This window comes from Perissodus microlepis, chromosome 17 (genome assembly GCF_051167445.1).
Source record: "Perissodus microlepis isolate ML-2025 ecotype Zambia chromosome 17, ASM5116744v1, whole genome shotgun sequence".
NCBI classification, from domain to species: domain Eukaryota; kingdom Metazoa; phylum Chordata; class Actinopteri; order Cichliformes; family Cichlidae; genus Perissodus; species Perissodus microlepis.
This window is the reverse complement of record NC_140477.1, coordinates 24,368,029-24,395,337: the sequence shown is the minus strand read 5'-3', so window position 1 is coordinate 24,395,337 and position 27,309 is coordinate 24,368,029. Positions and strand designations below refer to the sequence as shown.

The 27,309-nt window shown below is 38.4% G+C and overlaps 2 protein-coding genes across 2 annotated transcripts; both read right to left on the bottom strand.

The window, feature by feature from the left end:
• Positions 1–66: 66 nt before the first annotated feature.
• Positions 67–16,449, bottom strand: trmt1l (tRNA methyltransferase 1-like). The gene is made up of 16 exons (XM_084910644.1): positions 16,344–16,449; positions 12,748–12,843; positions 12,539–12,601; positions 10,979–11,092; positions 10,702–10,766; positions 7,940–8,096; positions 4,360–4,480; positions 4,196–4,275; positions 3,640–3,892; positions 2,974–3,186; positions 2,702–2,892; positions 2,461–2,527; positions 1,378–1,541; positions 1,235–1,300; positions 690–816; positions 67–527 (listed from the first exon to the last, which is right to left on the bottom strand). The coding sequence occupies exons 1-16, from the start codon at positions 16,402–16,404 to the stop codon at positions 338–340; spliced, it is 2,028 nt and encodes a 675-aa protein (XP_084766770.1). The 5' UTR covers positions 16,405–16,449; the 3' UTR covers positions 67–337.
• A 2,506-nt stretch (positions 16,450–18,955) lies between these two features.
• Positions 18,956–27,296, bottom strand: prpf38a (pre-mRNA processing factor 38A). The gene is made up of 10 exons (XM_084910280.1): positions 27,074–27,296; positions 25,081–25,240; positions 23,956–24,077; positions 22,654–22,739; positions 22,459–22,569; positions 21,536–21,642; positions 21,367–21,393; positions 21,176–21,267; positions 20,244–20,292; positions 18,956–19,212 (listed from the first exon to the last, which is right to left on the bottom strand). The coding sequence occupies exons 1-10, from the start codon at positions 27,201–27,203 to the stop codon at positions 19,167–19,169; spliced, it is 930 nt and encodes a 309-aa protein (XP_084766406.1). The 5' UTR covers positions 27,204–27,296; the 3' UTR covers positions 18,956–19,166.
• Positions 27,297–27,309: the final 13 nt, after the last annotated feature.

Genomic DNA, 27,309 nt, shown 5'->3' with positions numbered 1-27,309 from the left:
CAAGCACTGAACAGTTTGAAGAATGAAATTAGAGCCCAATAAAGAATTACTAAGACAGCAAGAGAGGAGATTTTTATGATGCTTTTATAAAACAAGGGAAACAAAAAGGTAATAAAGAGATTTTCAGGAGAAATAAATAGAGATAAAACGAGCCATCTGTAACACTTGAATTTGTGTACAAATAGAAAAATATCTTTCCTTGGTTTATGTTTGATTAAAGTTTATTCAGAAAAACCACATGTTTTGACTGAAACTGACTGAGAATTTAGTTCAGGCGTAAAGAAGCAAAGAAATAAAGTTTCACTTCAGGTGTGGAGTAGTGAAGCCTTTTATTTGCTCACACTGTTTTCTCCATGCTCACGCTGGTCTGAGTGGCGCTAGCGTTGGTGCACGTAGGAACGCTGTACTTGGTGAGGACAGATTTAAACTGCAGCAGCGTGGCGTCGGTTCGAACCCCCGTTGGATCAAAGTGAGTCCGACTCACTCTGAAGCCAGCTTCTGTCAGGTACTGAAGGAACTTGTTCAACCTGTGCACAGAACAAAGTATTTACAGCGAGGTACACTCAAACTGATCCTGACTAGTGTTTGGCCTGTTTTTGTACTTTGGTCATTAGTTTTCTATTTGTTGCAAAGTCACCAAAATGTGAAAATACCTGAATTCTTGAGAGAGTTTGGTAAAGGTCACTCACTTGGGCATATTCATGCCACGAATGCTGTGGCGATGGATGCTGTAGTAGAATGGTGGGTGATCCAGAGCGGCATCAGACTTGAGCTTTTTCACAAAGTTCCCAGATTCATCTGCAATCTTCCTCTTTCCTACGGGAAAATTCAAAATTATACCTCAACAGAAAACTGGAAATGAAGAAGTCAAAAATCTTTTTCATGTAACGTCATATATGTTATATTGAATACTGAATATGTCTGAAATAATGCAGTAAAGGAAATTTTTAGGACAAAAACTATAATAGTAACTGAAGACGATGCCTGTAAAAAGTGTTAAAATTAAGACCAAGTAGTTAATTTATTCATCATGAATCTCTTTAATGCAGGAAAGGCTTGCACTGCCCTCTAGAGGACACATGCATGCTTAGAGTATGGCCGTCTGTGTACACAGTCTTTACTCCTTTCCCTTGTCTGCTGCAGGTTTTCACTCAGTTGTCCATGTGTGTGAAAATATTTCACACCAAGTAGGAGGCCTGAGTGAATAATGGAGGCTTAGAAAACTTTGACTCACCAGACTGATCAGCAGCACCCGACTCCTCTCCAGTGTTTAAGGTCTTAATGACAACGCCGCACTCCACTGCAGAAGAACAGAGGATCCTTTTAAGATTCAACCATGTCAACATCAGACCCATGTTACAGATGATAGATTGGTACCTTGGTTGGTGAGAGCAGACGGTCCGTGGACTAAAGACTTGAGGGTGTTGCACTCAGACTCATAGATCAGGGTTTTGACAAGCGGCTGGATATCATCCATGCTGTGCTTCACAGCTGCAGAAAGCATCCTTCTCAGAAAGCCTGTGTTAAATAGAGGACCAGACCTGCACATGCACACATACACAAACAGCTTGGTAAGTATTTGGACAATGACACTTTAACTCTTTGCTTGTGTACACAACTTCATAGGATTTTAAATGAAAGTCTTTAACAAAAGTATTAACTTTGTAGCACCATTTACATTTTGCATTACCATCTGTATGTATTATTGTAGGATCTACCTTACAAATAAACACTTTGAGGGAGCTGTTGTTGTGATATCGGCGATTTTTCATAATCAGCCCCCCAGTTTCAGAGGCTCAAACGTAATTGGACTGACTAACAAAGTTTTAAATATAAGGAATGTAAAATGTAAACAAAGCATCCTTCAAACTAAAGAAGAGAGGGACGATCTGGCTCGCTCAGATGGTACAGGGTTGTTGTGTTTGTGGAATTGGCAGCTTGCACATCTGAAAAGACGTGCAAGCTCAGTTTGGAAAAACATACAGGTTTTCGAGCAGCATATTCTCCCATCCAGATGATACCTTTTTCAGGGAATACCTTGCATATTCAGACTTTAGATGGGTTATTTAGTCTAATTAAGGAAGGCATTAGAGGAATAGAGAACTAGGGCCAGGATGAGCCACACAGTTTTAAAATAGTTCTTGATTGTTGGTTCTTGTGGTAATATCATGCTTTTATCTCTTTCTGGACTCTTTACAAGCTTGTTTTTATCATTAAATTATGCACCCAGTTTTTGTGGGTGTTAGATGCATCCCTTCAATAACAAAAAATGGTTTAAAGTATCAGGATTTTGGTAAAGCATTTTTTTCACTGGCCATTAAGTAATTTAATTGCCACAAAAATGTTTTCAATTAAATGTTAGTACAAGGATAAGTGGAAGAGAATGGATGTTAACACCAAACTATTACAGCTACATGAGAACGCAGCAGTCTGTGACTGGTGTTGCTATGTGCAGTTTACCATAGAGGTCCCAGCTGCACTGCTGTTTTTCCAGGCAGACTTCCATGACAGTCGCAGGGTAATGTGTCTGAAACAAACAGGCATTAGAACACGATGATGAGGTAACTTCAGCATCTTATTAAAATTAAAATTATTTGCTACAGCTCACCAAATATGTGACAGATTCTTAAATTGCTTTAATGCTTCATGATTTAAAAGCTTGTAAATAATCCTCTACAGTATATGATTTTCAGCCACTCACCATCCACCATGTTTCCCTGTTTGAGGAACACTCTCTCCTCACACCACTGGCAGTGCATCAGTTTTCGTAACTTCTTGGCTGACTCATCAGCTTGCACAGGACCTCTGAGGACTCTCACGACCACCAGCACAAAATGCTCTAATGCCACCGCTAGCAGCACCTCAATGCCCTTGTTGCAGCGTGCCGCCGCTCTGCAGCAGATGGAAGTTAATCAGTATAAAAAGCTGATTTAATTCTGCATCACATCCCACATTAAAATAAAAACAGCCTACCTGGCTACAGTCGCCACGACCATTCGTGCCGCCAACTCCTTGTAGTATTCGGTACGTACAATGTGGCAGCCATAGTGACGCAGGGTGACGTTGGGTGACTTGGCATAAAGGGAGCTCGTGTCTGTGGATGTCACAGAGATGATGCCCAGGTTTCGGACGTTTCTGAAGGCAGCATCCAAGTAGTTCACTGCCGTACCGAATGGATCTAGGTGACTGAAACATTCATGAAATAGAAATTTTTTAATGACATTCTGACAGAATTGGGACCTCCCATAAACCCATAACACAGACTGTATTTAGATTCATAACATGAAAACCCTACAAAGATGAAGCTATAGTCAAAGATTATATTGAAATAGGGTCATAACCACTTTGAAAGGGAACCTGTTGTTTTGAAACTGGACAAGATGAGAAATAAATGTTTCCAATTCAACTAAGAAACTAAGAGACACTTAAAACTTATGTAGTTGTTCATCACAAGTTAGACTCAACCTGAACGATCGCATTTTGACTAACTGGATCAAAATAAATGTCATGTTAAATGAAACTTGAAACTAGGGATTGAGTCTATAAACACTTCAGAGTTACAGTAACTGAGTAACTGAGGCTAACTTTTATGACTCAGCGTTACTAACTTTCCATGTAAAAGATACGCTGCACACTTACATGTAGTCAAAAGGTCGCAGGTGCATGATGACATTAGCATCCATTTTGACGACCTCAACAGTAGAAATGGGCACTCCTTCGACCTCATCGCTGGCCCCGTCAGACCCCCGGGGAACTCGCATGCCTCCGTCCACTCGGATGTTGTTTAGCTTGCAGTTCTCTTTGATCATTTTGACACATGTCTCACTGATATCTGTTATAGTAACTCTCACAGCATTAAGAAGATGCTTCGCCCACTGGAGGCCCATGATGCCTGAAAGGTGGCAAAGAAGAAATGTTGTGGAATTTTATTGCTGATTAGCTAATACTGCTGAGACATGATGTAAATTTACTTTCTGTTCTCAGAAAACGTGTCACTGCAAAGAACATTCAGCCTTCCAGCCTCTTAATAACTGATTTGAACTAAACTAAGCTTAATGAATAGAATTTTTATAGGAAAAATAAACAAGATTATGCTAAAACTTCTGTTATTTTATTGTTGTTTTTTTTTAAGGTTTTGGTTTGAACTCCTGACTAAAATGAAACTTCCGTGGAGTTCTGTACATTTCATACTCACCTGTGGCTCCAAAAGCATCCAGACACTCAACAGGGTTTCTCTCCTCGGCCAAAACAGCCAGCGAACAAAACACCAGCTGCCTGAAACAAAACCCCACAAATTCCACTTTAATTTCTCAACATCAGAGACATACTGGACATATTTTAACAAGAGCTCATCTCCACCTGTTGGGCTTCATCTTGCGATTGAAGTAAGTGTCACTCTTCTGCGGAGTGGTGTGGTTTGGGAGGAGTTGAACATTTGTTCCGAGTTCTTTCATGATTTCGTAGGCTTGACCTGATGGACCTGTTTGCACAATAAAGCAGACGGAGAGATCAGTTTTTTTATCACTAATACCATGTGATTTTGCAAAACAAAAACAGGACGTTTAACAGCTGTGTTGCATTTAAAACCCTGAAATTAAGCTGCAGACAGAGCTAAAATAAATAACAGACAATTTACATTCAAAAACAATTTGGAAAATTGACTCAATAAATAACTTTATAAGCCATTTTTAAGAATTGAAAGGTGGTCCAATGGTCCCTGTGATGGCCAAACCCAAGGCCACGCTCTAAAGTCGGTAACTCTTGTGTATTTTCATTTCTTTATTTAAACACAATAACACACGTTGGTTTCCAATAAATTTGTTGATTGGTTTGGATACATTTGTTCTATTTGTTAGTGATGTGACGTTCTGTATCGAGGCTTCGAAGCTTGTGTCGAGTAATTGAGGGGGCGTTTCCGCGATGCGCGTATCGAGGCTTGCTTCATTTATGGGAGGAGCTGAAAATGATGACGTCCGAAGCCTCGCTGCCCGGCTGTACCACGTGACTGGTTCATGAAGTGGTTCGAACTTTGCCGCGAGCTATGACAGCGATATAAACCCCTCAGACTTCATTCAAAATGTAGGTGTTTGATGGAGAGTTGCGGTTAGTGAGAGTTTGGAGACAGTTTGGAGGTTTATGAGAGTGAGGAGAGAAAGTCAGGAGAGAATGGAGCCAGCTAAGAAGAGGAGGATGTCCTCCCCTGTGTGGGAACATTTTAATTTTATTCCTCCCAACAAGGTATGTAAATTTCTACAGAAGATGTATTTTCATAATACTGATGGTGCAATACAATTTATGTTAAGCGGCTTTACTTTTGTACAAGGTGAAGTGTTTGCTATGTGCCAGGGAGCTGGGATATAACAACAACACCTCATCCATGCTTAGGCACTACAGAGCTTTGCATGAGAATAAGGGGAACACCGATTGTGGAGCAAGACCAGGTGAGCCATCAAATGTCATGATAATATAGCATGCCGTAATGTTACTAAATGATATAACAATATTATACAACTGTAATAAGTTACGTGTGTGATATTTATATTTGTGCTTTGTCTTTATTGTCTTTCCTCAGGAGAACAATCTCAAATAGATGAAGACCTGGTTAGCATGGTGATTGAGGACTCCCAGCCATTTAGCATTGTGGAGGACAAAGGATTTAAAAGATTTGTTAAATCATTAAATCCTAGCTATGTTCTCCCCACTAAAAGGTCATAAAAGCAGTGAAAATTTAGTTTTTACAGAATAAAATGTGAACAGGCAGGACTGAGGCCTCAGTGTGTAGCTGTCCATACCTCAACGTTACAAAAGCACAACTACTGTCCACACCCCAACCACACCTCACCTCACAGTAAATGATCATTTCCATTTTAAGCATTTCCAAATAATCATTTTCCATACTGCCAGTATAAATATACACAGTATACTGCATCACTACAATATATATGTTTTACACACTCCTTTTGTTGTTGACATTTACAGGCTGTGTGCAAAAGGCCACACTCTTCAAATTCATGCCAAATAATATTTTTACGTCCAGTAGGTGTCCTACTAGAGCAAATGAAGCTTCAAGAAGCTTTGCACTGGGGTGAACCAATTGGATGAAAAGCTTCAGTGCTTCATGAAGCTTCATCTGCCCATCACTACTATTTGTAAGCGCACACATTTAGTTTACTTATGTATTCATACCAGTTCATTATTTTGAGTTTTGACTAACCATTTGTTTCTGTACTTCTTATTTGCTATGATCCGGGGAGTTGCCAGACAAAAGGTGGTGGCCAGCGTTTGAAACCATTAAATAGAAAGAGAGGTAATTGGACCGCACCACCACGTCCTGCTGAAGGGGGAGAATGTGTGTTTTCTTTAATTAAAAACAAAGTATTTGTAGTTAATTAAATATTTGAGTTTAGGGTTCAGTAGTTTGGATTTTCTTCTTTGGTGTTTAGTTTCTTAACAAACTGGACGGTACTGCATTGTTTGTTGTTTACGATTGTGTTTTGTTTCGTTACCCCCAGTGTGTCATAGTGGTCTGATCAGCCATTATATAAACCCTTGTGTGTCGTTTCATGTTTAGGTCAGCTATGTTTGTTTAGGCAGTCGTTTGGTTTGTTAAGTTTGCAGTCGTTACCTGAGTTCAGTTGTGTTTCTTTGACATTTTTTTATGAGCTCAACATTTATGACTTTTGTAAATATAATTTTTGGGGGTTAAATAAATGAAAACCCTATTTTTCTAATAATTCCTGTGACAACTCCTGCTTTTTTTCAACTCGGTCCATCACAGTCCCCACCACAGTTTGTCCAGTTTTGTAGCCAATCATAGGTCCAGCTGTCTTAAACAGTTTATTCAGTTGGCAGTTGTGATGCTGCTTCCCCAGCAGACCACAGCAAAGTACACTGTGCTCACCACAACTGATAGAAAATCTCCACCAATGTTGGCTACCTAGGAACTCATATTCCTCTACCACATCAACATTCTACGCCAAGACAGACAAAAGCTGTGTAGCAATCGCTGCTTCTCTGATCTTATTCACACTGCGAGTTTCTCACAACCACAGCTGTGGACAAAGTGTGATGTGTTCAAAGAGTAATGCCCAAGTAGTCAGCAATCCATGAGACGGTGGACATACTGAGATTTTCTTTCTTGGAGTGGGAGCAGGATTGCACTGGAGAAATCAAAGATGAAACTCTTACCATCTAGACTGAAGTAAGCTCTCTGCAGCATCGGGATGATTGTGCCAATATAGAATTATATTTGTGTCACAAATCACAAACAATCATAATCTGAGACATTAGTTGTGTTTATTTTTGAATGGTACTCCTGGTCCATCTCTGATTGTTTCTAAAATGTTAAAATTGTGTCCATTTCACTCATACTACGACAAACACCCATTTTTTTCAAACACCTCCCCCCAGATGTTTGATTGGATGGAGATCTTGGAAATCTCAAGGCCAAGACAAAATCTTCATGTTGCTGAGATCTTTATTGAAGCATTTTTTTTGTGATATGGCAGGAGACATGGTTTTGCTGAGAGAGGCCACAGTCACCAGAGAACATGGTTATGATGCAGGGGCTGCCTCTGATAGATCACCGTCTTCCCAAAGTGCATTCTGCTTTGTTCTCTTATTTATTATTATACTCTTATTTAATTTATCTCTTTATTTTCAAATAGCTGTACAGCACTTTGTCTGAAAGCGCTTTATAAATAAAGTTATTATTATTATTATTATTATTACAAGTAAACATGACAGCTCATGGTCAACTTCTTCAAGTGGCCCTGGGTCCAGACCTGCCATAAAACACCTGTCATTTGGGAGATTTTCTGAAAGTCATTCGGCCCCCTCTAGAGTCACTCATATTAACTTCACTTCACCTCTGAGGGGACTTTTATGATTTTTATCAATACTGCAACTGTAAACGTCAGCTTAGCTCAGTGTTTCTTACTTGGCTCTTCAAACAAGACATCTGAGGTCCCGGAGTAGCTAGCCTCAGTCTCCCCTTTGTTTACGTGGCGTTTCAAGTGGCTAATCATGTCCGTCTTCCTGGCAATGGTAACAGAGCACACTACGCAGTGGTAGTGAGCGACGTGTCTCCCAGATGCCTACAGGGAAAGAATACAAACAACAAAGTGATAAAATATAAGCCCAGATCATTCTCTCACAAGAAAAAGGAATATGAAATATGCTGATAATATGAATTTAATGTTGCTGTAGTATCCTGTATTGTCACATTCCGTATTTTCCGCACCATGAGGTACACTTAACCCTTGTCTTGTCCTCCCGATTTCCATACACCTGTGGTCCTCAGGGGTCAAAAACGACCCGACGTCGTTTGAGTGTTTTTTCAAGTACAAAGTACAAATTGTCAATCAATTCAGTGTTCACCTTAGTTTTACTTAAGATTAACATATTAACACAAAATTTACCTTTCATTTTGCAATTTAGGGCCACCAGACCTTGTTTACATAAAGTATTTGTATTTGTATATATGTATTTGTATTTATTTATATTTGTATCTGTTTTTGAGCGAAAATAAAACGAGACAATAAAATATTTAAATGTTTAGATTATTTTGACTATCTGACTAACCACAGTGTGCTGTATGTTGAACTTTAATCATTTAAAATTTTTAAATGGCAGCACATAATCACACCTGTGGTCCTCAAAAATGACCCCATATGGTTTGAAGTGGATTTTTCACCCACTCGCTAGCTTCCACCTAAACATGATATGCCATGTTCTGACTGAGAGATTTCTGAAAGAATTAAAAGGTACAGCTCTGCCATCACTTCCAACATAAATGAAGACAGAAAACTAAACAGCAGTGACTTTTGTAGGGTTACTGAAGTTGGACTAGCTGTTATATATTGATTTGCTACGTGATCGCTAGCGACACATCTATGTTAGCATAACATAAAGAGTGAAGCTGGAGGATGAACGCTAACTTTTTTCCACTCAATAAAAGTTAACGTGAGGGTTCCTGATGGTTAGGGACAAATGCAATCGCATGGCAGGATGCTGTAAACGGACCAAAGTTCAGTCAGGAGAACAAATGAGATAATCCATCCACAATACGAGGTTAGTCATTAATATACTGCAACAACATGGGAATAGAGCAGCTGCGAGAGAATTCAACATTAATGAATCAATGTTACAGAAGTGGAGGAAGCAAGAAGAATGAGTTGAGTAAAATTTGACTTATCTGACTGTTTTGTTTCGCTTAATGCGCCTTATGTATGAAAACAGACCCATTCATCGACAGTGTCGATGAATCAAAAACAGATACAAATATAAACCCGCCTTATGGTCCGAAAAATACGGTACATAACCCAAAATTACTGTTTGACCTTGAAAGTAGGAGTACAAATGTGAAAAAAAGCTGTCACAAAACTTTGAAATAATGAGTATTTGCTTGTTTTGCAGTGCCTTTCAGCTGTGGAGGGCAAAACGTGCAAAAATAAAATACATGAATAATTATCAAATACATAGATTTTTTAAATGTCTGCCAATCTGTCCATCCTTCCACTTATCCATGACCGGGTTGCATTGGCAGCAGCCTAAGCAAGGATGCAGAGACCTTCCTATCCATAGCTACCTCCTCGAGCTTATGCAGGGAACACCGAGGTATTATTTTCTCTTTGTTGGCTCCCTGTTAAATCCAGAAACTAATTTAAAATCCTTCTCCTCACATACAAGGTCTGAAATAATCAGACCCAACTTATCTTAATGACCTTATAGTATCATATCATCCCAACAGAGCAGTTTGTTCTCAGCTCCTACTTTGGATTTGGAACCCAGACATCCTCTCTACTTTTACGATTAGGCTTCAAACTTTCCTTTTTGATAAAGCATATAGTTAGGGCTGGATCAGGTGACCCCGAATCTTCCCTTAGCTGTGCTGCAACAGGCGAAGGCTGCTGGGAGATCCCCATGATGAGTATTTCTTCTTTCACTCACCTTTTTTGCTCACTGTGTGGTTATACACTACTCTGCATTTAATTATTATTCATCTCTGGCTCTCTTCCACAGAGTGTCTTTTGTCCTGTCCCCTCTCCCATTAGCGCCAACCGGTAGCAGCAGCTGGCCGCCCCTCCCTGAGCCTAGGTCTGCTGGAGGTTTCTTCCTGTTAAAACTTTTCCTTTTAAAAAAGTTTAAAAGTTTTTCCTTCTCACTGTCACCAAGAGTTTGGTGGTCATTTGATTGTTGGGGTTTTCAACAACCACTGTATGAATAAAATTTCATTGAACTAAATACGTTAAGCATAAGGAAGGAGGCCGAGGACTAGTGAGCGTCAGAACCACTATTGAAGATGAAACAACAAAAATCTGTAAGTACAACAAGAAGATGCCCACAATTGCTCATGTGCTTAATGAGGACCTCAGGCAGCAGAAAGAGCAGCAAGAACAGGAGTCCCCTACATCGCATACATCACCAGCAGATAGAAAATGTGTCTCATAGAACAAAATCCTACCAACGCCTGGACAAAGCTTTGCTGACACACAGCACAGAGGCAGACTGCAATGTGCAATCTACTCTTACACACTGTGATGTTAAAGATCCATTTATTTATTTCATTTCAGCACTTTAGCCCTGCACACTCAGGAAGTCTTAAAACTTGTTAATTGTTACCTGTTTTTATGTTTATCTTATTAGCATTTTATTGTTTACAAAAACCTAAATGATGTGTGTATGTGTTTTGTGTCTCACATGATCTCCGCTGAGGCTGGGCTTAACATTTCTGCAGGGCAGGTGACAGATGCACATCCTGTAGCCTGTTCAAAGAAACAGTTTTCACATTTTGATACAGAAGAAGATCCCCGGAGTACAAACAGTGACCACACCCTTATCCAGGACAAATTTAAACACAAAATATGATCCAGCATCAGTCACACAGAAGAAACAACTCCTTGCTGCTGCAGATTTTAGTTGAAACCAGATGACTGCTGGTTATTGTTGTATGTGTGTCGATTTTTATTGTTCGTACCTTCAAACTCTGCATACACTTTCCAGTGGAGGTTCTGCAGGTGTCGGCGGAGTTTGTGGCTGTAACAGGCCTTAAATTTCTCCTCAGGACACAGAGGACACGATTTCCGCCCAGCTTTTGAGCAAAAAAGGCAAAAATCAGCACAACACTAATCAACTGCTTTATTAATTAAAATTCATTGGTTGGTGTGTGACCTATTACATAACTGTATTTCAAATGTAAAAAATAAAATAAAATACAGGACTGCATCAATAATTGCTTTGTCCATAAATGTCTGAATGGTAAAAGCTAGCATCCTGATACAACGTCTGAAACTGTGAAAATTTTCAATCATGTAAAATCTGACACATCTGATCACATTTGACAGGACTGAAAAAAATTACTGAAGTAATTATTAGAGTATCAATAATTACTGATTCATTGTCAACTAACCTCTTAAACACATACTAATTTCAACCTTGTGCATTTACTATCAGTGTGCTTTGATGTGTAATTTAACCTCAAACCAATACTATCGGCTGATATTAACTATTTGCCAGTCCTATTAGTATCAATATTTAATATGGCCAATAAATGAACATTTTAAAATTAATAATAATTTAAATGTCTATTGTTCTCCTTTAAAGTTCACAAAATGCATCACCCTGCACTATAAAAACAAAGAGTGATTAACAAGTATGAAATGGATTCCTTAAGAAATGATTGTCAAATACACACTGAAGGTGAGGGATTGTTATTGTGTCATTTAGCTACTTGATTGGTATTAGCTAAATAATTACATAATCAATAAGCTAACATACAGATGAGGACAATGAAAAGCTGTTCTTTTTTAAAATGATAATATTTCATAATACTCCCACCACAGTGTTTCTATTTGACGACAGTATTCTCTGAGTGTCAGCATTCTCTATAACCAAAGAGTCTAGAGCTCTTTCATCTCATCTGACCAAAGGACATATCCGTATGTATAATCTTTCTCTAGGTTATCCTTAACATACTTCAGGCTGGCTTGAAGGCATCTCTTCTGCAGAAGTAAAGTTTTTCCCGACCTGCAACATCATGGTCCCTTCCTGTGCATAGTTGTGGTGAGTCTCCTCACTATAGTTCCCGGCTTGGCTGGGTTATTCACTAGTGTCTTGGTAGTTTTACTGGAGTCTTTATACACATCTCTCACTATTCATTTTTTTATTTTTCACTTGCCTGTTCTTTACTGTGTGCCTCTCTTTGAATTTCTTCACTACTTTTCCCTCCAGTTCTTGACACTTGGAATATCTGTGATAACTTTGTATATTCATTGTTTTTTATTGGTTTTTTTTCTTATTGTTTTTTCTTAAAGTATTTACTGTGTACTATAATAATAATTAATTCTAAGGAAAACTTTCTAAGGAAGTTTTGTAAGGAAAACTACTATGTTTAGAAATGCTATGTTGAAAATCTCACGGGGGGGGGGGGGCTATCAATTTTGTTCTAATATGTAATTGTTCAATAACAAATCAACAAGTCTTTAAATCTGCCCGTCTGTCACTGACTATCTAATAAAAACTGAAGAAGTGAATTTACCACCACTGAGGTCAACCAGCATCTCAAGGCCCTCCAGTTTAGTTTGAATGGAGAGGTGTCTCTCTATTTGGAGAAAAACAGAACACTTGTTATATTATCACAAAGACCAGTTAAAGTTTAGTCATTATTGCTACCTGATTCAATTCTGATGAGCACAGGAATGCAGCTGTTATGCAAATCCTGACAAAAATCGAGTTGTATTTAATTACCAGCAGTTGTGATGGATGGTTTGGCATCATCATCTGTGGCAGTTTCACTCTTCAGTGTCTCCTCAGCAACAAGTGGTCCATCGCCCCCATCCCCACCTCCAGAGATGAAGAGAGAGAAAAGAAAAATACTTCCTTAACTATTTTAAAGGAGTTCAATGGCTCAAAGTTTTTATTATCATTATTATTATTATTATTATTATTATCATCATCATCATCATCATCATCATCATCATCATCATCATCATCATCGGTAGTAGTAGTAGTAGTAGTATTATATCTACCTCTATGACCAACATCTCCAAAACTAGACAACTAATACCAAATTAATCACTACAGGTCAGAGGAAAATGATGGAAATTCGATTTTATGATTTTATTCCAATAAAAATAAAAAATATTTGACATCGTTTCACAAAACCTGATTACAATAAAGTTAAGGAGTTGCCACTGAAGTTTATTCCCCACTTAAATTTGAATACACTTAAAGAAAAAACCCAGCTCATTAAAATAACATTTGGATTTTTCTCTACCACACACAACTGTTAAGTATGTCAGGCATAAGCATTTCAGATAAATGTCAGCAGAATCCACTTTTTAAAAAAATTACTAACAGACTTCTTTGAAGAGAAAGAAAAGCTTAACTTCAAAACAACATTTAAAAAAGAAGAAAAGCTCAGAACAAGAATAACATCACATCATGTTTCCAGACAGTTTCTTTACGTTTTACCCATTTGTGCTTCATCTGCGGTTCAGATGCACGTTTAAGGAACAAGTGATCAACACGAGGCCCTCACTAATCCTCTCAGACACTTGGGTTAGGCCTTGGTGAATCTTGAGACCCTTCTCCAATGTTATCCTTTTTCCAGGCGTAAATGTAGCTAATACAGTTTGTCCTTCAAGTGTTGTTGTTCCATCCACTGCCAAGCTTATCATTTTAGTCATTTCCATTTTTGTTTCATGGTTTAATGCCATGTGGTCCACAATTAAGTCTTCTTGCACTTCTTGTAGCCATAAATGGGTGGATCCAAACCACTATGTGGAAACTTGTCAAGACCCAAATACAGAGAACTGCAATAATGCAATCTAGAGGTGATGACGGCATGAATACGTTTTTCAATGTGTTTTGGGGGACGACAGGATTTTGCTTTGGTAATTTCATGTAATGGCAAAAACTAGTCAACTGCTTGTATAATTTAAAATAAATATTTAGAAACATTAAAATATTTCTAACAGTAGATTAACAATAAGAAGGAAGTGGGCAAAGTGAACTCATCCATAGGGGTATTATTCTGAAGCCTTGTTTTCATTAAGGGTAAGAACATTTTGTGTTTACTGATCTTTGGCATCTTGTAGGCAGTCATATAGTAAAACTTAATTTGTTACACAGTCAGCAAAAACAAGTCACTCACTGTGTGCTCACAGCACAACAAAGACAGTGTTATTGTGGGGCTCAGTGTGAGGACTGAGCGAATTTTCAGGACAGAGCCAATGTTTTGGCACTGCAATAACAACTTGAGCCATGCACTTGAAGTGCAGATGACTCACTCGCCTGATAACGTAACTGGTTTAAATATTCTCCTCCTGAAAGTGAAACTCTTACAAATCCATATTTCAGCCACAAAACTACTCCTGTTCACAACTTTCAATCACAAAACTAACACTGGGACTCTTTAAAGCCATGAGCTTTTTAACTTCAAAAGGCAGCTTTCGGCCGGTGTAGACATTTGTAAATATGGCCCTAAATCAGGGGTGGGCAACTCCAGGCCTCGAGGGCCGGTGTCCCTGCAGGTTTTAGATGCGTCCTTGAACCAACACAGCTGATTTAAATGGCTAAATTAGCTCCTCAACATGTCCTGCAGTTCTCCAGAGGCCTGGTAATGAACTAATCATGTGATTCAGGTGTGTTGACCCAAGATGAGATCTAAAACCTGCAGGACACCGGCCCTCGAGGCCTGGAATTGCCCACCCCTGCCCTAAATGTTCCTCTATCTTTAAAATTCCAACCTTTGGAACAAAGGGATATTTTTCCACAGGCTGACCTCATTTATATGACTTCCATAAATCACTGATATGAGAACACATGTTGGCAAATGTGCATCTTGTAGTCCATCTTCTGCCCATTGTAGTTTCAATCCATCTCTCCTTAACAATGTGACATCCAGCATTACATTTTTAAGGACAATAGTGTAAGGTCATTACAATTGACAATGACAACACAAGGCTCTTGTCTTTACCCAAGTTCTTAGCAATTCTCCTAACCACTTTTCCTTTCCTTAAAAAGAGTTACAGTCGAAATGTATAGATTACTCTTATTGTTTCAAGACAAACTGCCATAACTGTGATACTCTCTGAGGGTCGAGGAGCTGTAATCTAATCATCTTTTTGATGTTTTCCAAAAAAAAACTGAATTTTGACTTTTATCTCAAAATATTATTTTGACTTTTTTCTCAAAATAGAATTACAACTTTAGTCTGAAATAATATTTTTTCTTAATATGGCCCTAACACTCCTTCGTAAAAAGCTGCCCTGCATTTTTTTGTTAAATGTGAAACAGTGAATCTCAGGAAGCCAACATCTATCAGGCTAATATTAGACCAAATGATGAATGCTTACACTGGCAACATTAAAGCAAAGTTTTTCTGTCTTTAAGCATTTTTATCCAATAAAAGGTAGAAATAATGGAATTCTTTATTGTTACTGGAGTTATAGCAGAAACTGTTTTTATTGAAGGTTAAACTAAACTGTGGGTGAATGCATCTGGACTCTTTGCTATCTGGGTCCATCAGTAAACTGTGTCTGATCAGTCTCTCTGCATTTCATCTTCACTTTCTCTCTTGCATTTTGACCTTTCAGGTTTCAGCTGAATCATTAGATCTAAAATCAAACGTAGAACTAGGATTCAAATTCATCTAATGAAAGTTCAAGCTGGCTAAATGATGAGCATGGATATTAAATTAAAATGATACATTTTGTATCAAACGCGGATAACTCAGGGTGAACTTACTCAGAGTTATTTGACTGAACTTACTCTGATCAGCTGTTCTGGAGCAACCCGGAGTTGCCGATCATAAAGTTGACCAACTCATATTTTATTTTTAAACTAAGGTTTACTGGACATGCTTCCTGGAATAGGGCCCCGAATTTGGGTCCACAGATGAAATGTTCACAAACATCACCAATTAAAACCAAAACCAGTTAAGCTGGAACACGGGTTAAAATAAATGAACCGTTTTAAGCGTAATGAAGTGAGCGGCTCTGCGGTCCTGTAGTGCAGCTCCGTGATGAGACCAGGTTAACTGAAAATGCAACTCAAACCACATTAAAATCGGCAGCTGTTCAAGGCCAGCTGCGCTATCTCATGCAACAGGAAGCGATAGCGGAGTACTATTACCGCCTCCCTTTTTGTCGTTGATGTTGTTGACTATTAGGTCCTATGGCGGAGCTCCATGCTGAGGCCCTCGTTTAGTTCCGCAGTTATAAACTCAAACTCCCGTTAAATAGGCTGCGTAGCATTAATAATGCCTGTAGTATGATTTATGCTGCATTGTATGTTTGCAAATTTAGCGACCAAACATGCAGGCGCTACAGTTTACCCACGTTTGTTATCGACGTCCTCCTGGTGTAGCTGAGCAGCGTCCGCCTCTTTAAGCTCCGCCATTACGAACTACAGCAGCACACACAGGAAATGTTCTATTCTACGTTCTTTACGTAAGGCGCGTTGTTTTAAACGCAATTTGGCATTTTACGGAAGCGCATCGCATTCACGACAGAAGCGTGATTAATACACATTTTATAATCTAAAATGAGTTACTGTTGTAAATAAATTAATACCACACGACTCAGAATACATGACAACGTGCAGAGGATAACCAGATACCTTCGGTGTCAAATTATGCAAGTAGCCTATAGAAAGTGAAGAAGAACTCTTACTGGCTCATTTCAATGATGTTGACAAAAATAAGAATTGCAAGATCAGAATATTTATGACATATCTAATTATAAGATAATGTCTCCAAACAGGTTTTCCGTTTTTGTTGCAATATTTTGTCATGGAATTTTATTATTAAACTGAATTTTTTAAAAAAATGAAATGATTAATGTAATGGCTAAAGGAATGAACCACCCATCCATATGGAAAACCAGTTTTGAGACAATTCCTTGGGGGAAAAAAGTAATTCCTAATTTTCCTAAGCAAACATGTGATAAGCATGTAATTACTCCACAAAGAATGTAAGCTGTTACACAAATTGTTTCTGCAATGACTTATACATTGCTTTTGCATTAGGGTCACTATTGAGAACAGGAAGGTTGCGCAGAGCGAAATTAACACTACCCAAAAATTCACTGGCTGCGCTCTGCCACCCCTGCAGGCCATCGCCAGCTCCTCCTGTCTTGCATCCCACCACCTGTTTGACCCGCTACACACTGGCTGACTCCTCAGGTCAATCAGGTCCCACACTTCCACAAACAACTTCTTCCCCTATTCAGACTGTTATTGTGGATTAAAGTTTTGGCCTGTCTTAGCAAAGCAAAGACCCAAGCATATAAGTATATATAATATATAAGTAAGCATATCAGTATCAAGGAGAAGGCGGCACTCATACCGCTTAGTAATATCATCATCATCCTTCCGGCAGACAAGGGTAGGTGCACAGTTTTGCTAAACCAGGACAGACTATCATGAGAAAACTTTGTCACTGTCATTTACTGACAAAAATACATTGCACCTGGAAAGTATTTACAGCACTGCACTTGTTGCACATTTTCTCAAGTTACAGCCTTATTGCAAAATAGAGTCATTTTGTTTTTCACCTCAAAGATTCTGTACACAATGCGCCATAATTGCAAAGTGAAAAAAAATTTGCTTAAAATTCTTGTAAATTTATTGAAAACAAAAATATAATATTTACAGTATTCACAGCCTTTAACATTACACTAAAAAACAAGCTTTGATACATCCTGTTTCCAGTAATCATCTATCAGATGTTTCTACAGTTTGATTGGAGTCCATCTGTGGTAAATTCTCTTGACTGGACATGATTTGAAAAAGCACACACCTGTCTATTTAAAATCCCAAAGTTAACAGTGCAAGTCAGAGCACAAACCAAACTGAAGTCAAAGGAATTATCTGTAGATCTCCTTGACAAGACTGTATCACAGATCAGGGGAAGGGTCTTCCAAGAGAAAGCGGCGTCTGGATTGGTACTTCGAGTTGGATTTCAATATCCTGTTCATTTCTGCAAATGCTGACTGATACCATGCATGGAAAAGTGTTGACTCATTTCAGACCAGTGAGCCCTTCTAATGCTTGGTTCAGTGCCATTAGGTGCAGTGTTGTTAGGGATAAACGTTCAACAGCACGTTCCGAACATCCTGCATGCCCTGCTGCATGCAATAATGCAGAAAGAAATACAGGTTACACTTGGGGGCAGCGAAGGACTTCTAAACATCTGCAGCATGCATGCTAGGCTGGCTGGACAATTACCTGATGGTAGTCGAAATGGTGATGTGGCCAGTGTTGGCGTAGCAGGTGCACAAGCTACACAACAAGAAATATTAGTTTCAGAGGCAGTCTAAAACATCCAATTATCCGTTACAACTACTCCTGTGTAGGTGTGGGATTCGTTATGTGTTACAGTGAGTTCGATGTAACCAGGTATTTTGCTCAGCTATTTTTACAGCAGTAGGTGTGGACAGCAGTGTCTGATATCATACCTCCTACCTGGGTTGTTGACCATGTTTTTCTTTTATCACCTTGACAAACACCCAGTCTCCAGGCTTCACCAGCTCTTCTCCTCTGTGCTCCGGTAGCTTCTACAGTCATTATTATTGTCAAGGCCGGACAGGCTGGACTCAAACGCAGGCCTCCGGGGGAATCGAGGGAAAGTCCAGGGGCACACTCCTCTTCACACAGTCAAAGTTTCCCCAACCCCTTACTACTAACCGCTTCTAGAAACTACAATTCATATTTACTTGTGTTTCAATATGTGACAAACATGCAAAAAAATGTGGAAATCAGGGAGGGGTAAAACACTTTCAGTTCCCTCAGCCCTCATCTCATTTACAAATTTCAAACTTCCCTCATTTGCCTATCAGTTAATAATAATAATAATAACAACTATTATAATAATAATAACAACTATTACTACTACTACCAATTCTATTACAACAACAACAACAACAACAACATCCTTGAAACATCCAAAGAGTCACAATTTAGGGGCCTTTATTTTTGAAATGTCAGATCAAATCAGATTATGAAACACATTCTAAGCACAATGAACATGTTTACATGAAATATTTTATATATTTATACCCCCCCCCCCATAAAAAAACAACAAGGGAAAAGAAAACAAATACACAGGAATTAGAAAGCAGATTTCTGAAAGTTTGGTATAAAAACAAAAAGAAAAAAAAAAATCACTCGTTTCCTCTTCGACTCTTCTTGTGACTCTTTTTTGAACTCCTGTAATGTGAAACAAAACAAAACCAAGTTAAATAAACAATGAATATTCTAATACCACTACACTGGAGTTGGTGAATACAAATATGCACACAGAGGGAAACTCTTTCTTCTCCCTCTCTGTCTTGTTATTTTTAACCTGGAGCTTAAAAATACACATTTCTTTTTCTTTCTCCTTCTTTTCTGTCTTTAGCCCATATCAAATTAGCGCACAGGCACAGTATAGTGTGCCTGTCAACAAGACAACAAGTCAGGGGGAGATACCCAAGATTGGGTGGGAATGAAGCCCCGGGTATGAAGAAAGTATCGTTAAGTGCGAGAGGAATTGACCTGAAAGACAGGATCCCGGACCCTCTGTAGCCGGTTACCAAGATTACATAAATTACCCTCTGATGGTCTTCTAGATCAGCGGTCCCCAACCTTTTTTGCGCCACGGACCGGTTTATGCCCGACAATATTTTCATGGACCGGCCTTTAAGGTGTCGCGGATAAATACAACAAAATAAAACTAGTACCGGTACCGAAAAAAGAAAATTTATTCATAACACACGTGAAAAGACCAAGGAAAACCGAGTAAACGATAAAAACGATAACAAAATAACGCTGAAAACTGATAAAAACCCTGAAAACTATACATTTCACACCTGAGCCTCAACTCTCGCGGCCCGGTACCAAATGACTCACGGACCGGTACCGGTCTGAGGCCCGGGGGTTGGGGACCGCTGTTCTAGATGATGTGAATGCAGCAACTACGGACAATATGTACTGCAAACATTACAGAGACTAACCAGCTGATCTATGGCAGCAGTGATCATGAGATGTTTGGCTACAAGAGCAGTACACGAGGAGTCAACTGAATGGTAAGAACAAGATCTGGGCTATCAACACCTATGCCTGTGATCAGGTACCCTGCTGGGATAATAAGCTGGTCACAGGAGGAGATCAAAGCCACTGACATCAAGACCAGGAAGCGCAGCGCCCACTAATCAAATAACATTACCCAGATATACATTAATAATAATAATAATACTCACCTCTCTGGGGACTTGGAATGGCTGCGATGTCTGTGGCTTCTGTGGTGACCTGGATCACAACAATGACACCAAGTCATTTTTAGTTATAGACAAAAATTTTCAAACTTATGTAACTATGGAAAAAACATGAACATTTCCAGTGTTAAAAACTTAAAACACAGTTGCAAAACAGATGGCAGAAGAAAAACATGAATTTCTATGATTGCTGGCTTCATTTCAGTGGTTTAAAACCCACTGATATTGTGGCACAAATCTTTGCAAAAAATAAATAGATAAAAACAAATTTGAATCCAAGTCATCCTGTGGACCACTGGCCCTGATCCTGAGTGTCCCACAAAAATGTCTGGCCCAGGTGTTTTATGGTTTGCATGCATTTTTTAACAAACCCTGTTGGAGGTAAGAATGTCCGATATATATTCAACCATATATTATTTTTATTTTTATTATTCGCACATATATATATCTATATCTCTCTCTCTCTCTCTCTCTCTCTCTCTCTCTCTATATATATATATATATATATATATATATATGGCTACTTCGCGGATTTCACCTATTGTGGGTTATTATTAGAATGTAACTACCACGATAAACGAGTCACCACTGTACATATATATCTACACATATATATGTATATACATAACAAAAGTAACAGTAACAAGCCAATCGATTAATTTTGGTTGATTAACTGTAAACAAAGTGCTTTGTTCATTAGTAAGTGAGCAGTTAAAGATATAATGGCCAGAATGCTTTGGAACTCCAAGTTGATGGAGAACATATATGCTCTAAATCATATGAATGATATATTTGGTTGCTTGTTTAACTTAAATTTCTGCAGACTCTTTAATAACCCATATTTTCCCCCATTCTCAGCTGTCTGTTATTGTGGTTACACCACATGGCCACAGAACACTGATCTCCCCTTTAATTACCTGGTGATTTGGAGCGGTGGCGTCTCTCTCTGGACCTGCTGCGGTGGCGCCGGGGGCTCTTGCTGCGATGGCGATCTCTCCGTGGTGAGGGGCTGTTTATGTACAATAAAAAACACAGATATTCCTGTAAGACACACATACTAGCAGTGCAGTTTTAACAAGATTAAAGTGAATCCAAAAAGCAGTCATACCTTCTCCTCTTTGGAGACCTGCTCCTCCTGAAGAAGAAATAATGGAGTTTACCATAATGAAAGCAACTGTATACACTCAATGTGGGAAAAGGTTGCTCTGCAAGTCTACTTGTCTTATTCACAAACATATGAAGACTCAAGAAAATGTAAGGATGAGCACAATGAGTACCGTCTGGGAGAACGGCTGCGTCTGTAACGTGGTGATGGGGAGCGGCGAGGTCTGTCATTGTCACGGTAACCACGTCTATGTGGCTCAGGAGTCTGAATTCTCTCCATCTGCAACCAAATTCATTCATGTTTTTATTTTTCAGTTAATCCACTAACAGACAATATTTTCAGTGGACATAGAAGCTATTTTATGCAGACGCCTCTATATAACTGAGCTGAGAAACCTAAGCCAGTCATTGTATTGCAAAGGAACTAATTTACACTATGTAATACTATCTGTATTACTTGTGTTTGCAGTTTTTACATATTCGGTGCCATCTTGTGGCAGTACAGAACGTAACGACACCAGGTTGGTTGCAGCTAATAGGCTTACATTAGTTTATGTCGGCTAAGTAGTAGCAGAACTGAGAAATCACTGGAAAACAGGGGGACTAAAAGTAAATAGAGGGGGGCAGTTTTGTGCTGCACCTGGCTGCAACAATCTGTCTCTTAAACAGTCAGTGGTTCCTTGTTGTTTGGTAACTGCACTGACATGGAAAATCCACTTGTTAGTTTTAAAGTTAGGTTTTGTAGAACAGTATACAAATGAGAACAGTGTGGAGGAGAGCCTGTTTGAGTCACCAGATCGAAGGCCAACACCACAGTTTTCCTAGCTACGCTGGATGTACAGAGTCTCTTATAAGGCATTTTACAAACCTGAACATTACTGCTATTACAGATGGATTTTCATCTTTCAGTGAAGCTGAACATGTGCTAACTGTGCAGTTAAACAAAAGCTGATAGTTGACCATATTGTGTTTTGTTATAGCGAGGGCCCTTTAAACATTAGAAATATATTTGGAAAATGAACGTGTCAATCAGAAACCACCAATTTATTGCATCAGTTTTATATGGTAGATTTTTACTGATAATTTTATTTTTAACCTTATCTTCTTCCTCATCTTCTTCTTCACTGCTTTCTACTTCATCCAAGTCCTCCTCCAAAGCGCTAATCCTTGGGTCCAGCATCTCAGCCTCCTCCAGCACTTGCCGCTTCTGTAATACACGCATAAAAAAAAGAAAAGTCAATGACATTGGCACGTCAAACAGGTCAGATATACAAAAATGACACTAACACACCTGAAGCCGAGGAAGGATGACATCACACATTCTCTCTGCGTGAAGAAGCCCGTCGATGAACTCGTCCACATGCATCACCTCAAACTCTGTAATAATTTACAAATAAAAAATTACGCATTTGTCCTGGTTCGAACACATCCACTTTGAAGACAAAATGTTTACTTGCTACCTCACATATCCCACCCACTAACAAGTGTCACAGTGACGAAAAAATCAGTGTCTCATTGTATGATCGGTGCCTGATTGGTGTACATATACATGCACAGCGCCTACAAATATAAACAACCACCCAATGTAAGGTTTTTACCAAAGTTGTCCTAAATTGCAATGTTTAATCCACTAGTATGTGCAAGTGCTTTGTATGGAAGAGGATTAGGGCCACTGGGAAAAAAAAGTGGGCATGTCCTTTTTTTTTTTTCTTCTTTTCCAGAATTTTGAGAAAACAGTCAGAATTTTGACTTTTTTCTCAGAATTTTGACTTTTTTCTCAGAATTTTGAGGAAAAAGTCAAAATTCTGACCTTTTTTTTTTTTTTTTCAAATTTCCAACTTTAATCTCAGAATTCTGAGAAAAAAAGTCAGAATTCTTTATTTGCAATCGTAAAACAGAATCAATACTGTCAATGAATTAAAAAAATTACTGTTTTAACAAAAAGAAGAGAAAAACAATAGTCAAGTAAAACAGATAATTTTTTTATTAAGTTGTCAAATTACATTTTACTGTAATTTATTTATTTATATTCTTTAGTGGGTGAAAGTTATGCTTGATGAATTCCTCACTGTGCTGTCTCAAGTTTTGGTATAAAATAACATAAATTGAATAAATGTATAAAACATATAAAAATTGAGTTAGAAAAACACAATTCAGGTTTATTATATTACAATACTGTACAAGCTCTTGACAAGTTACAAGGTTAAATTACTTTAATTATTGTTAATCTAAAATGTTAACCAGTAGTTTCATGCCACTTTTGTGCTCACCTTTGACTCATGCTGTCAGTACTGCTACACTGTAATGCTCCTAGTGCTGGGGCCTTGTTTCAATAAGATTCACACTTCAAATTAGGAAGTTTATTAGTGACATTAGCTCATGTGAAAAGATAGAGAATGCATTTCATGCACTTACATTGTACATTGCAAGTACTGCTGATTGCAAGCAGCGAGCAAATAATAAAATGTTTAGTATTTTTCTTTTGTATGTCAGAAATATTATTGCAAATTTTCTTGAAATATTGCGATATCATTCACCTCCCTCCAACACCAGTTAGAGTCCAGTCATTTATAGATTAACTTGTCAAACTCACCTCCATTTCTGTTCTGGCTCTTAATCTTTCTGTAGTCATTGTACAAAGGCTCCAAGTATTTGTAGCAATCCACTGCAGTTCCAGTTAACCTCATGTACATCGCTCCAAGTAAACGCACATATCTAAAAGAAAAGGGAAAAAAATGAGCACGAACATGTCATACCTCTTCTATGTGTTACACACATAAAAATATATTCTTAATCAATCCAGCACGAAATGTGCTACACACGCTGCTGACTGCCGACAACAGTTTACCAAACTGCTGTGCAACATTATAATCAGCAAGATCACATTCAGGCACAAAGACATTTAAAAACACATAAAACTATAAAACAGTATTTAAACAATTTACAGAGCTTTTTATTAATAACAATTTTACAAAATAGCAGAAACATATTTTCCGTACCTAATCATTATCAATAAAGTATTCAACAAATACACTGCCATGTGACAGCAGCAAAGTAAACCGAGGAAAATAGGTTTCACTCATACAAATTAACTGAATAAATGTACAAATGTACTATCTCAGCCCCGCCCGACGGGCGAGCGCTGATGATTCATCACATTTGTGTTTGAGTTCATCATTCGATTTGTAAACACAATAGCTTAAAAAGTTTTGAAGAAATTCAGATAAAAGGGTCATAATAATCTATTACAATTTGGCTTACATCCACCAAGATCAACTGAAAAAAAGTTAAGTTATGATTCTTACAAGTGTGTATTCTGAACATTAAAAAAGTACCATATAAAGGTTAAAAACCTTGTCACATTTGACCTCTGACTTCTCCTTCAAGGTCAATAGACTGATCTGAAGTTTCGAGTGATAATGCTGCTATAAAGAGCAATTTAAAATGCCATTCTCAATGCCACTGTTTGCACTGATAACATATATTCATATAAGAAATCATATATGGGTATTCTAAATATCATGCAACTTTTTCTTAAGGTCAAATGTTCATAAAGGTCTTTTATCTTTACAACTATGCTACAACCTTAGCTAAGCAAAATAGTGGGAATGTGCCTAAAAGTGTCACGAGTTTGAGTGAATTCTATACACTATGAACTTGGTTGAGAAAATTAACACAACATAAGTGTTTACTCCTTTTCTCTCTGCGGAAAACTCACTTGAAATCCTCGTTTTTTATGAATTCGACAATGATGTCTTTTTCAGGTTGAATCTGCAACATCTTCAGCGTGAGACAAAGGAAAGGAGTGGGTTTGATATTTCCACCAAAAACTCCACCAACATACTTAAGTTCCATGGCTTTGTCGACAACCAGCTCGGCTGAGGATGAAACAACATACAAAAGCATTGTTAACAAAAAATTATAAATACAAACTGCATTGTATACAATTGTTGCCTGCAAATGCACCTGCATACATGTTTCCAATTAGACAATGAACAGAGGTATACAGACTTGTACAGATTAGAAGTTTACAGTTCTACTACTATTTTACTATCAGTACCATTTCAGAACTGGGGAGTGATGTCCCTCACATATTAGCATATTAGCACTCTGAGTCAATTACTGTGGTATCCAACTATCAGAGAAGGAGATGAAGAAAGATGAAGAAAGGAATGCCTAAGTAGTACAACAAGCTGTGTCCTGGATTGTTGATTGCCTGACAGAAAGACCACAATATGTGCGTTTCAACATTGTGTGTTTGACAAGATCATCAGCAACACTGAGGCACCAGAAGGGACCGTCCTCATGCGATGCAAGCAGAAACATCTGCAGCTCAATGGGACAAAGACCAAGGAATTGACTGTGGACTTTAGGAGGACCTGGAAACCAATGACTCCCACTGACTTGGTAAAAAACACTGTACAGGAAGGGCCAGAACAGTCTCTAATTTCTGAGGTAGATGAGGTCTTTTAACATTTATTCCTTTTGCTGGAATGCGCCAAATTGGGAGTGACATCACTTTTTCAATATTAATGCAATTTCATTAACACAAAATTTTACACCATTTCAATTGCAATCTGAAAAATGTTACGAAAGCCTTTAAATAAATATGGCCAAGAGCACTCCATGTCTCCCTTTAGACCCCCGTTTGCTGCAGGTAAGGCTGTAAAGGCTGCCATCAGCCTTTAGCAAGCTGTGTAATATAAACATGGTATGAAACCAAGTTAACAGTTCATCTGCATGTTTTAATACTACTCTTGGAGGCTTACTGCAGATTTTTCTCTGTGTAAAACAAATTTTGGTGTTTGTTGATCAGGCGCTTTGATGAAGGGCTCCTGCCACCTTTTTCCCAGTAAAGGTTTTATTGGTGGTTACAGGAACAACTGCTGTTTTTGGGCTCTAGAAACACGTTTTCTTTCCTCAGCTTCTCTGTAACAGCTAAGCCTATTTGCTCTTCCCGGTGCGTGTGTAAGTGTAAACAGAGTTCAGCTCCATGTGAAACTATGCCAGTGTTATCATCACTGCTGCTATTGTGTTATCAGTGCTTCTGTATAAAACTGGGAGCCACATCACCATAGCACCCTCATAGCATCACCATAAGGGTCTGGAACAGGACCTTATATCATATTCTTGTCACATTTCAGAATTCTCACTGTCATATTTCATATCGTATCTGATTTATTATTACGGCACACGCTGCTACACTGATCATGCTGCTTCACTACTGCTTATATTACTCTGGTCACTGATGTACTCCAGTCACTCTGTTTACATTACACTAAATAACTATAGTCACTCAATTCAATTACTGTTTTTACGTTACTTAATTTTGTTTATTCTACTTCCATTGCACGGTCAGGACATTGCTGTGCTAATATGGTACAAAACACTTTAATATTGCATTTGCAAAATGTACATATTCAGTTTTTTAATTTAAAATTTCCGATTTCTACTTTAAAGTTACTTATTGTTTATAATATTTTGCACAGTCAATGAGCAGTTTAGGACATCTTAATGTGTGTTGTACTTGTATGACTGTGTCTTGAATCTTTGGCCTAAAATAAAATAATTTCTATTGCCTAAAAATATCTCTCTATCTCTCTATCTATCTCCCCAAGAATATAACTGAGCCCGCTTAATGTCGATAGTAACCCGCTTGCTAAAATGAGCCCTCATGAAGCTAACGTTAGCTCACTGGTGACACTACTAACCGGTGAGACCGAAGCATTCCTCCTTCCAGTACTTAGACTCGTAGATTCGTGTGCGGATGATTTTCTCCACCAGATACTGCGGGTTAGTCCCGTGTATACTGTTAGCGTCTTTAACGGTTCTGTTTGCCATGATACTACTATTCTGGCATGGAGAAAATGAACAAAAAAAAAAAGAAAACCTTAGACGCCAAACCGGAAAGAGTAAATATTATTTCCGGTTCGACTTCTTCTTCTTC